Source organism: Muntiacus reevesi, chromosome 2 (assembly GCF_963930625.1).
Source record: "Muntiacus reevesi chromosome 2, mMunRee1.1, whole genome shotgun sequence".
In the NCBI taxonomy this organism is placed as follows: Eukaryota; Metazoa; Chordata; class Mammalia; order Artiodactyla; family Cervidae; genus Muntiacus; species Muntiacus reevesi.
The window spans coordinates 248,670,552-248,686,067 of record NC_089250.1 but is presented as its reverse complement, the minus strand read 5'-3'; the positions used below and the strand labels follow the sequence as shown (position 1 = coordinate 248,686,067).

The following is a 15,516-nucleotide window of genomic DNA, read 5'->3' as shown; positions in this document are numbered from 1 at the left end:
AGCATGTGGCTTGGCTCCAGTCTCATAACTGGCACAGAGTAAGTGCTCAGGAAGTATTTATCAAATGAAAAACAAATGAATGAACAACTATAAAAAAAAAAAAAAACAGGCCAAATCTCCCACTTATTTGATGCGAATGGACAAGAGTAACCTAACTACAGGAGGACCCAGTGGCTGAAATAGGAAGACTGTCAGGTGTCCAATCAAGTTCAAACTTGCAGTCCACCCAAAGCAGCTGGTTTGGCACTGATGACACAGCAGGCGTGGGGAACTACATAAGAAGGAGCATCTAAAAAGAGACAGGAATTATGTGGGATGGAAACACCTGGTTTTTCAAATCAGAGGGAATACATTGTCTTCTGAAGTTTCATTGCCAAAAGCAAGTGCTGTTAAAACAAAACTGCATGACCCTTCCTGTCAGGAGCTTTTTTCATATGGCAACTCTCCTTCTTTTTCAAGGGCACAAAGCAATCTTATAAACAAAATGAAAACATTCATTGAGAGACAATACAGAGGAGTCGTTAAGAGCACAGGTTCAGGAACCGAATGCCTGCATTCAAATCCCAGCCTGGCATGACCTTGGTAACGAATTTAATCTCTCTTATTTTATTTACTTAGGCTGTGTCGGGTCTTAGCTGCAGGGCATGGGCTCTTCGTTGTGGCATGCTGGCTCAGCTGCCCCGCAGCACATGGGGTCTTAGTTCTCCAATCAGGGATTGAAACTGCATCCCCTGCATTGAAAGGTGGATTCTTAACCACTGGACCACCAGGGAAGTCCCTAACATACTATATATTTTAACAAGTATATCATTTATTGTCTGTCTCCTCCCACTAGAACATCCCATCCAAGATGATGGGAGGCAATGTCTATTCTGAAGAATGACAGATATCCAGAATGTTATTTAGCATATATGCTGTTTGGCTCTCAATAGCAATTGTTGAATGAATCACTGTATACTGTATCTAGGCATACACATTATCCCTAGATCCTTGTAACAATCCTGCATTATAGATATTTTAATCCCATTTTCTAGGTCAGGAAACCAAGCTCAGAATCTAAGTCATCTGACCAAGTGAACACACAGGTAAGTGGGTGGTAAGGTGGGGCCTCATTTATTCCCATCCCCAAGTATGCCTGGAAATTTGGTTCTCTTCCAACAGGTCAGGGGGGTCTCCAGAAAGACGACATGTTTTTTTCTTTGACACTTCTTAAATGTTGCAAAATCTGCTTTGGCACAATCTTTCTAATTAACCAAACCAAGAAATTTCTCTAACACTTTCAACAGGAAATGATATGCCATCAGCATGTTACAGTTTCCTTAAGAAAAGAAAGGAAAGATGAAACTAGGAACTCAAAAAGAAGTATGGTCTCAGTTTCCGGGTTCAGAGAAGATCATGATGTCAAGCATAGTTTGAGTTCATTGGTTTTAGAAAATGTATGGGATATGGTCAAATCTGAACTGATTCACTTGGACATTTGGATGAAATTTTTATTCAGGTCATATATTGTACTGTTAGTCGTTCAGTCGTGTCCAACTCTTTGCAACTCCATGGACTGTAGCCCACCAGGCTCCTGTGGGCTCCTCTGTTCATGGGATTGTCCAGGCAAGAATGGGAATACTCCATTCCCCATGGAATGGGTTGCCATGCCCTGCTCCAGAGGATCTTCCCAACCCAGCGATCAAACCTGGTTCTCCTGCATTGCAGGCAGATTCTTTACTGTGAGCTACAGGGAAGTACCTATTCAGCTCATGGCTATGTTCAAGAAAATTGGGGGATGTTCCCACAACTCTGAATATACTAAAAACCATTGAATTGTACTCTTTAAGTAGGTGGATTATGTACAGTATGTGAACTCTATCTCTGTTATTAGGAATAATAGTATTTGGGTTTGGTTCAGATCATGGTCCAGGAGTTTTTTTCAGTTCAGGGTTTATGGTTCAGTTTGGGTTGAGTCACATGATCAGATCAAATAAACGGAGTAAAAAATACGGGAGCCATTTCAATACTGGACCCAGAATATTTATAACAGACTGAAATCTTTAGCTGATATAAAAAAACAGACCTGCAAAGTCCTTAACTGTTACAAGTTAATAGACTAAACAGTAAGAGAATGCAAAGTGCCACCTAAAAAAAGTAAAAATCAGATGCTCAATGGTTCATGTGTATTAGCATACTGAAAGATTTTAAGTTGGTGAAAATCATTGTTTTTAAGTTATTAAAAACTTAAATACAAAGGGGCTTCCCTGGTGATCCAGTAATTAAGAATCCACCTGGCAATGCAGGATATCTTCAACCAGTGAGGGCCAATTAGAATATGTATTTGCCTGAGATGTTTCTGTGAACAAAGATGACACTCATAGGTAGCCCAGAGATCTAGGGCAAAGTTTTTTTTGCCCTTCCTCAAAGTTTCTTCTGTTCTGTTTCCTTGGAATATTTACAGTATATCCCCTTTTATGGCTTAAAGCAGGTTAAGATGACATCCTGTCACTTGCAATTTAAAAATTCTTACTAATACAACTTTCAACATACATATGAGACTATCAAGGCTGAGGGAGGTTAAATGACTTTCTAGATCTAGAAAAAGAACACAGGTCTCCTAACTCCCAGGGCCAAGCTACATTATAGGTCCAAGTGAAAACAAGCTATAGAGAAAGGAATCAATCTGCAATACCTCATGAACCACGGAGCCCAGCATAAAGTCCAGCCTCTGGCACAGCTCTCCAAGGTTGGACAGGCTGCTGGCCCTGTGAGCACTCTCTGGATCTCTCGCTCCTCTGAGGAAGGTGTGGATTAAAGGTTCTCGGTACTTTGAGACCATGTCCCCTGCAGCAAAAGGGAAGAAATCACAGTCTCGTAAAACAAACTTTTAACTACTTAAAGAAGGAATAATATATCATCATTGAACAGTGTATGGTGTTTTATGCTTTTCAAATTACTTGTATAACCATTAAAAAATCATATCTGGAAGAATAATGCTAGGAAAAACATGCATGATGAATTATTTTGTGAAAAAGCAATTTATATACATATATATATATATGAAAGAAAAATGAATATATTGTAAGTACATAGCTTAAATACACTTTCACAAATTCAATACAACTCTCGCAGTTACAGAAATAGCAAGTTTGGTCCTAGGCTAGACCCTGGTCATCAGCCTAGTACTTTTCTTACACTGTCACCCTACCTACTCAAGCAAAGCAAGTGAAAGACAACCAAGGCATTTTGGATCCTTGTCAAGGAAAGCTTGATGATTTGTTTATTGAGAGACCTACTATGTGCTAAGCACAGTTGCTGATAGTTGGGATACACCTGTGAACAAAAGAAACAAAGAGCCTTGCCCTCTTGCAGTTTCCACTGCAGTAAACTATACAGTAAGTTAGAAGGTAATAAATGCCATGAGGGGCAGCAGGAGGAAAGTAGGGTAAAAATATCAGAAGGAACAAGGATGGTGGCAGGTTTGTTTTTATTTTATTATTACTATTTTTTTGCATGCAGGATCTTAGTTCCCCAAGCAAGGACTGAACCTCTGCCTCCTGTGGTGGAAGCACACAGTCTTAACCACTGGACCACCAGGGAAGTCCCAGACTTCTTCGTTGAGTTGGCTGAGACATTCAGTCAAAGGCTAGACGGTGAGGCTGTCTCCATGTGGATACGGTGGGGAGGAGCACATCAGGAAGAGGGAACAGCCAGTGTAGAAACCCTGTGGAGGGGCATCAAGAAGGCCCAAGATGGGACTTCCCTGGAAATCCTGGCTAAAGCTGTGCGCTTCTAATGCAACAGGCCTGGTCAGGAAACTAGATCCTGCATGCTGCAACCAGCCAAATAAATAAATTAAATAATTTTTTTTTAAAAAGAGAAAGCCCGAGAGGAGGCTAGAGGGGAGATGGTAAGGGCGGGTGGTGGTGCAGCTCTTGCAAGGCTTTATAGACCTCTGTAAGGACTTGGACTTTTTTCAGAGTAAAATGAAAGGCCTTTGGAGGATTTTGAGCAAAAAAGTACAAAAAGATCACTCTGGCTGCAGTGCTAAGAACACACCTTAGTGTAGGTGAGTGTGTATGTCTTATGGAAACAGGGTACAAGTCAGAAAGCTGCTTGAGAGAGAATGGTAACTTGAGAGGAGGAGGTGAGAAAGATTCTGCTTATTTTCTAAAGATTGTACCAACATGACTTTTGGATGACTCCAGTGATGACTCCTAGGGTTTTTGCCTTTGTGTGGTAGAATGAAGTTACTACCAACTAAGATGGGAAAGGCTCCAAGTAAATCAAGTTTGGGGCAGAAGGAAAAGTCAGAATTCAGTTTTAATATGTTGAGCAAGTAGTAGAAGATATACAGAGTGTTCAGGAAAGAGAAGTCTGGGTTGAAGATATACATTTTTGAGTCAAGGGAATATAGATGATACTTAAAACCTTGAAACTAGATATATAATCAAGCAGTGAGTTTAGGCAGGGAAGGGAAGTAGACTAAGGACCAAATCGGTGTTTCCTTCAACCCTAGGTCTGGGATGAGTCTGGGAAGGGAACCAGCAAAGGAGACTAAAAAGAAATAACCAGCCACATAGGGGGAAAATTAGCCTGGTATCCTAGAAATTAAGAGAAGAAAGTCTACCAGAGAGGAAAGAATGGTCTACATTAAATGCTGCTAATAAGTAAGGTAAAAGAAGACCAAAACTGACGATGAGATTGAGCAACAATGAGGTCACTGCTGACCTTGACAAGAACAGTTCTGATGGGCTGGTAGGGGTGAGTACATGACAGAAGTGGGTTAAAGATAGAAAAGGAGAAAAAGAATTGGATCATTTAAGGAGTTTTTCTGCAAAGCAGATCAAAGAAATGGATGATAGCTAGTCAAGGAAGTAGGGTCAAGAAAAGTTTGGGGGGACTCCCCTGGCAGTCCAGTGGTTGAGACTCTGTGCTTCCAGTGCAGTGGGTGTGAGTTCAATCCCTACTCCGGGAACTAAGATCCCACATGCCATGCAGTCAAAACAAAGGAAGAAAAATTTGTGTTTCATTTTTGAAGAGAGGAGAAATAAAATGCTAAGGCACTCTGAATTGGGTAGAGAGGGAGGTGGGAGGGGGGATTGGGATGGGGAATACATGTAAATCCATGGCTGATTCATGTCAACGTATGACAAAACCCACTACAATATTGTAAAGTAATTAGCCTCCAACTAATAAAAATAAATGAAAAAAAAAAAAAAAGAATTGACTTTAAAAACAAAACAGAAACAACTTCTTCCTCCATGGACATGCTTAGAACTAAAGATGTTTTGGCTTGATCTTGGGTCTGAGGCCCTAGTTCCAGAGCCCAAGTGTAACACTTCACTTCCAGCCTATTTGTAGCCCGAAAGTTACATGACATCTAGACAGTGACAATGGTTTTTGAAACATATGTTTAAAGTCACCAAAATGGTAATTACACAGAAAAATCAACAACCTGCTCTATCAGGCCCAGCTCTGTGCTGCCCTGTGCTTAGTCACTCAGTTGTGTCCGACTCTTTGCGACCCCATGGACTGTGGCCCACCAAGCTCCTCTGTCCGTGGAATTCTCCAGGCAACAATACTGGACTGGGTAGCCATTCCCTTCTCCAGGGGATCTTCCCAATCCAGGGATTGAACCCAGGTCTCTCGCATTGCGGGCAGATTCTTTACCATCTGAGCCATCAGGGAAGCTCCAGGTCCAACTCAAATGTCTCAAATTCTACTTCCTTTGTGAAAACCTTCCTTAATATTCTTTTAGCCTTAATTTGTTCTCCTTGGAAGCCCCACAATACTTTGGTTTAAATCACATTTGTTACTAACACCTTGATTCCTAGAGAAATATCTATTTCTCACATTAGACTCTAAATTCTTTGAGGGAGAACTTTGACTGCTTCATCTCTGTTGTTATCAGTTCTTAGTAATCTTTGCATATCCTAGACACTTAACAAATGCCAATGTTGACTTGAATTTACTCATTTCTTCAACAAAATATAATTATGTGCTGGTATTATGCTCATGTTCGAGGGATACAAAAATTGATAAAACATAATCTTTACCCTTTAAAAAACCCAAAGTTTAGGGGGTGGGTATAAACAGATAAGTACCAACAATTATAGTTCTGTGTGGTTAATGCCGTCATTGAGTCGAGCAGAGGTTGCTTAGTATAATTTCACTAATTTTAGTCACTTGGAAGGGGGAAGAGGAGAAAGTTTATTTTTTGCTTTCCCTCAAAGTCAGGAACACAATGTACTTTCCTTACAATGTAAGAAAAAGATGAGGGGTAATTTCTCTAAAATGCTCCCAGTTCCTAATATAATACATGCAGCATGAGACTCACCCCCCTGCCCAGTTAACATCAACATATAATGCAGAAATTGAACCAGTGATGACTTAGTCATACCCTGTTTTCAGAACCCTGTGCCTACTTAGACCTAGTATTTGCACTTCTGAATACCAGTCCTAGTGAATGCAGTCACATGTTATGCACAAGAATTTGCATAAAGGCTTCTCTGCAGAGCTGTAATAGTGAAAAATGAGAAGATATAAATTAAAATGAATTAGCGTGAAAGTGGTTAAACAACCATACACATTGTGGAATACTACATGGTCGTTAAAAGGAACAAGACAGAACTGGAAAGGTATCCCTGGACTGTCCTGGTGATCCAGTGGTTAAGACTCTGTGCTTCCACTGCAGGGGGCGTGAGTTTAATTTCACAGGCCTCTTGGCCAAAAAAAGAAAGAGAAAAACCACTAAAAAAATATTTTCTTAAGACGATATTAAGTGAAAGAAACTAATAGAACCAGTATCATTCCATGTACGTACATAAAAATGCACACACATAATTTCTCTCAATATTAACAAACCCCATCTACAGATTTAAATATGTATATTAAGCATACAAATGCATAGAAAGAAGAGAAAAAGGATATACTGAAATAGAAAGGTTAGATAACTTGTTCAAAACAACCAAGATCAAATGTAGGCAGTCTTACACTTAACTCCTATGATACAATGCATTTAAGATATTTCCAACTAAAAGAAAAACATATTTCTCTACTTTTGGTATAACACTGTCCTTTTCTGGAGTCAGAAAGGAGCTTGCTTGTTCTGCAGTGAGATGTGCATCTAGAGTTAAGAACTCTATGTTCTAATTTTGTTTAAATTTTATTTTTTCGCAGTACCACTCGGCATGCAGGATCTTAGTTCACCCAACCAGGGATCGAATAGGTATCTCCTTGCAGTAGAAACGTGGAGTCTTAACCACTGGACTGCTGTGTTCTAATTTCTTCCCTGAGGCCAACTAGCAGTGACTTAGGGCAAATCCCTTCACCTCCTCAGACCAACTGGAGATGAGTCAATTAGACGAGACTGTCTCTCTGGCCCCTTCCAGTTGGAGGTCTATGAGGTGATGAGTCACCTTCGGCTTAGCCATCAGGGGAACGAGATTCAGGAGAGCAGGAAGGGAAGAAAAAGCATCTATTCATGAGCCCTAGAGTGGGAGGCTGCTGTGGTTAAAGGAATGAAGGTCTCTGTTGGGAAGGAAGTCACTGAGAAATGACAGAAGTCTGGAATCCATAAAGGAGGGGAAATTGCAGGTTGAAAAGGTAAGAGCAGATGACAAACTAGTTATTATTTATTAATGTAGGGATTTTAAGTTAAAAATAAGCAGTAAACTGTAAAGCAACTATAGACCTCAATTAAAAAAATAATAAGTGGAAAACTAACACAGCACTGTAAATTAGTTATATTTCAATTTTAAAATGGATTAAAAAATAAGTGGTAAAGAAAAGGTGTAATGGTATTCAAAGCATACTGAGGAAGAGGAAAAATATTGACCAAGCAACAACACTGGAGTGAGATGTCCCCAAAATGGTGACAGAGAAGATACTTTTATGAGTAATGTTTTGATCTGGTTCCAATTTCCATTAACAACAGCTCCAGTATTCTTATTCATCCAGACTCAAAAGACTGGTGTTCTTTTTTGACTTCTCCCTGTCACCCTTCAGACAGTCAGGCAGTTCATTTATTATTCTTCAACCCTCATTTACTTCCCTATGGGAATTGAGGCAACTTCCAATAAATAATACTGAAACTGAAATGAATATTTTTTAAAAGCTCTATAGTGAGGAAGTACTGACTATCCCATGCTAAGAATGGTTATTGCAAACGAACCCCAAATTTAGTTTAGCAATTCTAATAGCTAAGGCAAAAAAAAAAACCAGAAAACATATTTCACATTAGCAATAAAAGAAGGTACATCTATTTCCTTCTTTAGGAAGAATACCAAGAGGTATCTCACTCATTCATTCAGCAAATCTTAATTGAGTGCCTAAAACGTTCCAAGTATGGTCTCAGTACTGGAGATAATATATAGCATGAACAAGAAAGCAAAGTTCCCATCTTTATGAAGCCTACTTCTATTGGAGGAGAAAGACAATAAATAGTAAATAAACTTTCCAGCAGCAATAAGAGCTATGAAGAAAAATAAGGAAGGGGGAGCAGTTAAGAGTCAGGGGTCAGGGCTCAGGGAAAAGGTATCAGAGGAGAAGAGCTGAAGGAAAAAGTCATGTGACCTGGGGGAAACTGAAGAACAGAACGGACAACATAAGTTTTATATTCAATGTAGAAATCATGTGGCTGCTTCTTACACTTTCTCACCATAAAAGTTAAGGGCATACCATTACATTAACAAAATCAAAATTTAACATTCCATTTACATAAATTCCTGCCTTGCCAGAGCTTCATTACAACTTTCCAAATGAGCATCCATTTAACTGCATGCTCCACCAACCCCACTCCCAAGCATACCTAAGAACCAAGAGGAGCTAGTGGAGACCCGGAATCTTGAGAGCCCCACACTGAATCCAGCCAGCTGGCTCTGGGCCCACCTGCTCCCTTGTTTTCCAGGTATTGGACTGGATGAGCTGGAACACTCCCTGCACCCACCGTGCATTTCTCAAAGTGCCACGACGTCATGTTTTCCGCAACCTGACCTCCCTTAGACCTCGTATACACAGCCAGGACATGTCACACCTTGCTCAAACCTGGTCTTCTTTGGGAATTTACAGCTCTGCCCCCATTTCCTGAAGGCTCTGTTAACCTCTGACGGTCTTCACTCTCCCTTGCTCCTATCGTGCTGTGTGGTTGGTTTCTTAAGATTATACTGGATCCCAGTTGCCAGTTAGCCCTGACCAGGTTTCTATGCAGAACAAAATGAATGTATGTGAACAGAGAACACAGCTTCCAGGGCTACATGTGACACCATCACAGAATTCAAAGATCCTACAAAAAGGGTTCTTAATTTTAGCTTAAGGGATCCCCATGTGTCAAATTTTCTTGTGTACGTCTCACTGGCATTCTCCCTTTCTTCCTCGTAAAACCACTCTAATTTTGCTCAAATATCCATCTTCTCCCTGTCCAGACACCACTTATCTGATTCAGGCTAAGGTCTTTATTGATCTAAATGAATCATGGTGGACATACCCTCTTAATTGCTCTGGGCATGTGATCCAGTGTGAACAAAGAGATGTGAAGGAAAATCTGATGGAAGACTCTAAGAAAATACTTTGCCTCTGGTTATGTGTAGCCTGGTGGGCTACAGTCCATGGGGTTGCAAAGAGTCTGACACAACTTAACGACTAAACAACAACAAATGATTTTAAAAACATAACACCTCAGAGTTGCTGCAGCCAATGCAAACTATGAGGAACTAGGAGATGAGGGTGGCAGAGTAGAAAGATGAAGAGATTTGGGGTCCTGAATGATGTAATGGAGGCAAAGAATTAACCAATTCAGGGCTTTTGTCATGTGTAATGATTTACTCCTTATTATTTAAGCCAGTTGAGTTGAGAATTTGTTAGCTGTAGCCAAAAGTATTCTAACTGATTTGACATATGAAAATTTAATGGTGTAGAGGTCTTCTATATCAGTTCTATGTCTATCAACACAAAGTCTAAAAAGTTAGATTTGCCAATACAAAGACACTTAAGATGGTGTATGTTTTTAAAAGGATTCAGAAGTCACTTTTATAACATATAAAAGAAAAAAATAAGCCCGATAATTTTCTTACTTCTAATTACAATTTTAATTGGGACAATAGCCTAGTACACAGCATGACTCAAAATATCAATGTATATATATATTCTGGGTTGACCAAAAGGTTCATCTGGGCTTTTTTCCATAACATCTTTTTTTGTTAATTTATTTTTTAATTGGGGGAAAGTTGCTTTAACCATGTTGTGTTGGTTTCTGCCGTACAACAACGCGAATCAGTCATAATATATATTTATCCCCTCCTTCTTGAGCATCCCTCCTCTCCCCCTCATCCCATCCCTCTAGGTCATCACAGAGAGCCAGGCTGCACACCCCTGTGTTGTATGGAAGCTTCCCACTAGCTCTTTCACACATGATAGTGTATATATGTCAATGCTACTCTCCCAATTCCTCTTACGCTCTCCTTCCCCCGCTGTGTCCACAAGTCCATAAATTTGATTAAACCTTCTGGCCAACCTAATACATACAAAAGAGCAGAGTCATCTTTTTACATCTGCCAACTTATTAAATAAAGAAAAGTGAGTAACTATTTACAGTAGGAGCTCATGTAAGGGGGTTACATGCTGAGTGTATTTCACAACTACTGACTAACCACCCATATCATTATGAACTAAAACCTCAGGCTCTGGGACATTCACTGCTATTCCCTAGTTTCTGATTAAGCAACAAAACCTCAATTATCCCATCTGGGAGGGTGTTGGTTAATATATATTTTTGGCTTCTTTTTCTGCTCTTCTTTATCCAGATGAGATGTTTGTATTTCTTCAGTTTGAACTTACCTGAACCACAAGGTTCTAAGATCCTAATTCACCTTTTGTTAGAAAAGGTGGCATACACTTGCCCCCGACAAGGGCAAGTACTTGTTACCATCCTGCTATCTCCTTCAAACTATGCATACTGTATGGCTTTTACAAAAAATAGTATTGATTTCTGAACTCCCTAATCCCCATTTTCAGAAAGTATTTCCCATAGATTACAATATTTAGACTAAGATATACCCATGGAACTGAAGTTGGAGAGACTATCATCTTTTCCTCAAGCATTTAGCAACAGCTTCAGGGAAATGAACACAGTAAACTCAAGACCAACTTTTAGAAACTTTCGCAAGTTGATTTTAGTTGAGTTTTTCCTAGTTCAGTTCTAATGGATTTTACTTTGTGCAATGACAATGATAACACCTGGTTATTTGCATCTCTGTATTCTTCTCAGGAAGTTAGCAATAATCAACCCTCTTTTAAAGCAAACAGCTGTGCATTCAAGGAACCAAATGAAGGATCTAGATTTGTTTGAACAAATGATTAAAAAACGAGTTTCTTTGGAAGGTAAAAAATCAAGTGCATAGTGAAAAGAGAGAGTTGAAAGAATTTTCACCTGCCTATGACTTGTGTGAATCAATTATCATCTATATGAAAAGATTCCTTCAACAAATTAGGATTCAGAAGTTTTTTTTTAATCAAGTGTTGCTATGGTACTTTGAAGTCTAGTTTGATAGATTCATTTATGCCTATCAGATCCTCCCTTCTCTCATAAAGGATCTGAGATTACCATCTGCAACACGAGACACTTACACACTGAAAGAGCACCATCAGATCTGAACTGACATAGTGAACTTCTGTAGTTGGGGGATCTGCTGACTTCAAGGGCTCACCTACTCTTCTAGTTCACTGAAACATGTCATAAAGGTGATATTGAGAAGAATTAAGTGAGAAAGAAGATCTCATCCTTGGTCAAATCTTTACAACATCCTTTCAAAACTCTATTATTAATGTCTGCGTGTGTGTGCTCAGTCGTGTCTGACTCTGTGACCCCATGGACTGTAGCCTGCCAGGCTCCTCTGTCCATGGGATTTTCCAGGCAAGAATACTGAAGTCATTCAGATACTGAATACCATTTCCTACTCCAAGGGATCTTCTTAACCAGGGATCGAGCCTGTGTCTCCCTAGTCACCTACACTGGCAGGAGGATTCTTTAACACTGAGCCACCTGGGAAGGTCTGGAGGGCCTCTATTCCTTCCTTCTTGCCTCTCTCTCTCTTTCTCTCGCCCTCCCCATTTTTTTTTTTTTTTTAAACACAGAAGTGAGTACAGATAAAATTATTCCTAACTAATCTCTTCTATCTACCAACAGGAAGTAACTAAGAAATACCATATCCTCTAAAAAAAAAAAAAAGAAAGAAAGAAATACCATATCCTGCTAGTGAAGGTGCTGCTGGGTAAAAGCAATTATATTTTCCACAGATTGAATGATCACGTACAGCCAGCACTCCTCTGTAATCAGAAGTTTACATACATTCTGAGTAATGTTTTAGATCAATGTCTGTCAAACACAAACATGGGTACTGAAATTGCGCAGTGCAACTTGATTATAATGTGTATCCAGGTGATTCAGAATTATCATTAAAATGAAAACACAGCATTTAAAAAAATCTTTTAAAGAATTCACAGATCCCTGAATTCTATCAGAATTTAATCTCCATACTCCAGCCCATCCATATAGCCAATTCGATGAAAACATTTAATGTGTACTACGACACACAAGGACTCTGCAGGGCACTAGGGATTTAGTGAAAGTGAAAGTCGCTCAGTCGTATCTGACTTCTTGCGATCCCATGGACTATACAGCCCACGGAATTCTCCAGGCCAGAATACTGGAGCGGGTAGCTGTTCTCTTCTCCAGGGGATCTTCCCAATCCAGGGGTGGAACCCAGGTCTCCCACAATGCAGGCGGATTCTTTACCAGCTGAGTCACCAGGGAAGAGATTTAAGGGTGAAGCAAATTTTGCATATACACGTCCAGTTGTTCCAGTACCATTTGTTGAAAAAACTGATAATGCTTTTTTGAGGAAAGGAATGGTTTAACAGGAGACTGAGTTTAGAGAATCTGATTGTATACATGTGTTCACAAAGAACAAAAGTTTTTGTTCTATGATGGAGAGTGAGGTTTACATTGCAATGACTTATATGCAGAGTACATCATGAGAAACGCTGGGCTGGAGGAAGCACAAGCTGGAATCAAGATTGCTGGGAGAAATATCAATAACCTCAGATATGCAGATAATACCACCCTTATGGCAGAAAGTGAAGAAGAACTCAAGAGCCTCTTGATGAAAGTGAAAGAGGAAAATGAAAAAGTTGGCTTAAAACTCAACATTCAGAAAACTAAGATCATGGCATCTGGTCCCATCACTTCATGGCAAATAGATGGGGAAACAGTGGAAACAGTGGCTGACTTTATTTTTCTGGGCTCCAAAATCACTGCAGATGGTGACTGCAGCCATGAAATTAAAAGACACTTACTCCTTGAAAGGAAAGTTATGACCAACCTAGACAGCATTTTAAAAAGCAGAGACATTACTTTGTCAACAAAGGTCCGTCTAGTCAAGGCTACGGTTTTTCCAGTAGTCATGTATGGATGTGAGAGTTGGACTATAAAGAAAGCTGAGTGCCAAAAAATTGATGCTTTTGAACCGTGGTGTTGGAGAAGACTCTTGAGAGTCCCTTGGACTGCAAGGAGATCCAACCAGTCCATCCTAAAGGAGATCAGTCCTGGGTATTTATTGGAAGGATGGATGTTGAAACTGAAACTCCAATATTTTGGCTACCTGATGCAAAGAGCTGACTTATTTGAAAAGACCTTGATGCTGGAAAAGATTGAGGGCAGGAGGAGAAGGGGATGACAGGATGAGATGGTTGAATGGCATCACCGATTCAACGGACATGGGTTTGGGTGAACTCTGGGATTTGGTGATGGACAGGGAGGCCTGGCGCACTGCGGTTCATGGGGTCGCAAAGAGTTGGACACGACTGAACTGAACTGAAATGCCTTCAGTGTCCTCTTACTCTGTTAACTGATTGTAAAGTCAGTCAGACAAAGGATATGATAATCTTTTAGGGATCAATTTCCCCCCGCCAAATGATCAATGATTCAAATAGTAAGAGGTTTCTCTACATAATAAGGGTAGTAAGTAAAATATCAAAATGCATTAACTTTTACATTCTTTAGCAAGAGAAAGTCTTTCTATGATAGTCACAGATGAATCAGGTCATTAACACAATCACTGCATGGTGTGGCCTCATCAGCTCAGAAGTGCTAATATCTCCTTCACTCTCAATGTAGGATAGGGGGGTGTGTGTGTGTATGTGCGCGCGTGTGTTTTTCTGTGTGTGTGTTTGTGTGTGTGTTTTCCAGTCATGTCCGACTCTGTGACCTCACAGACCACAGCCTCTGTCCATGGGATTTCCCAGGCAAGAATACTGCAGTGGGTTGCCATGTCCTCTTCTAGGGGATCTTCTTGACCCAGGGATCAAATCCAGGTCTCCTGCACTGCAGCCAGAGTCTTTACCATCTGAGCCACCAGGGAAAGATACAAAGAACTCTGACAACACAATTAAAAAGACATAAATAAGTCAGATTCACAAGCACACAGCTGATTCACTTTGTTGTACAGTGGAAACTAACACATTATACTCAAATAATAAAATAAGAAATAACCCACCCCAAAAAAGTCAGTTAAAAAAAAAGGCACATGTTTTATGACTTTATAGGAAATATCCACAATAAGAAAATCCTCAAAGAGAGAAAGTAGGTTAGTGACTGTGTGACTGGTAATGGGTATAGGTTTTTCTAGGGGTAGTGAAATGTTCCAAAATTGATTGTGGTGGTGCTGGTTGTACACCTTTGTGAACATACAAAAAAAATTGATTTGTGCACTGTAAACTGTTGAATTGTAAGGATGAAGTATATCTCAATAACTTTTTTTAAAAGTAAGTTTTTGAATAAGAGGGGTAAAAGTAGGGCTGCAGAATCCAGTTTATGTTGAAGCTGGAAAAATATATAACATAAAAATCTTTACATATTAGAAGAGAAGAGGTGTATGTGTATAAGCAGAATCTGATATGAAACATAACTCTGCCTTTCAAAAGATCAGAGATCAAAGGCTTGAGGCAAATCTCACAGACAATTCACAATAGTGGCTCCTTTCAAACATGAAGCGGGAGATCTGGATTCTTTGATGGTATGCCCACTACGGGAACCAGGTCGTGCCCTTGACTGCCAGTCAAGCAGAACCCAGAGATTTCCTACTGCTTTACGAATGGCATTGCTTCTGCTAGCTCTATGCTTCCTTATTTGTCAGTAAAAGATGGTGCCAATACAGTTTCAGTCTTTACTGCCTCATAGCTGGCAGTTTAACAGGTAACATTTTTTTAAACCTTTTAATTTTCACTGCATCAGTTTTTTTTAAAAATTAGTATAATATAAAAGTCTCTTAAAAGGGGCAAGGAAAATACTGAAGGGATAGACTCAGAGGTTCTTACATATTGTTATAGCCATTTGGACCAATACTCCATCTCTGGGTATGCCAAACCACATATGACAAACATTAACCCAGGGACAGTGAAGACCTCCTGCCAGTGTTTTAAAGCCTTTGTGCTCCAGCCTTTTTATTAAGTCTGTCCCAATTGCTTCTTTTTTTTTTT

General features: G+C 39.8%; 1 protein-coding gene across 1 annotated transcript in view; it reads right to left on the bottom strand.

Moving 5' to 3' along the window:
- The window catches only part of TANGO6 (transport and golgi organization 6 homolog), a 180,859-nt gene that overhangs the window by 35,386 nt on the left and 129,957 nt on the right, over positions 1 to 15,516 (bottom strand). Inside the window, exon 17 of the mRNA XM_065919341.1 lies at positions 2,675 to 2,826. Within this exon, the coding sequence (XP_065775413.1) occupies positions 2,675 to 2,826 (152 nt within the window). The remainder of the gene's footprint in view (positions 1 to 2,674; positions 2,827 to 15,516) is intronic.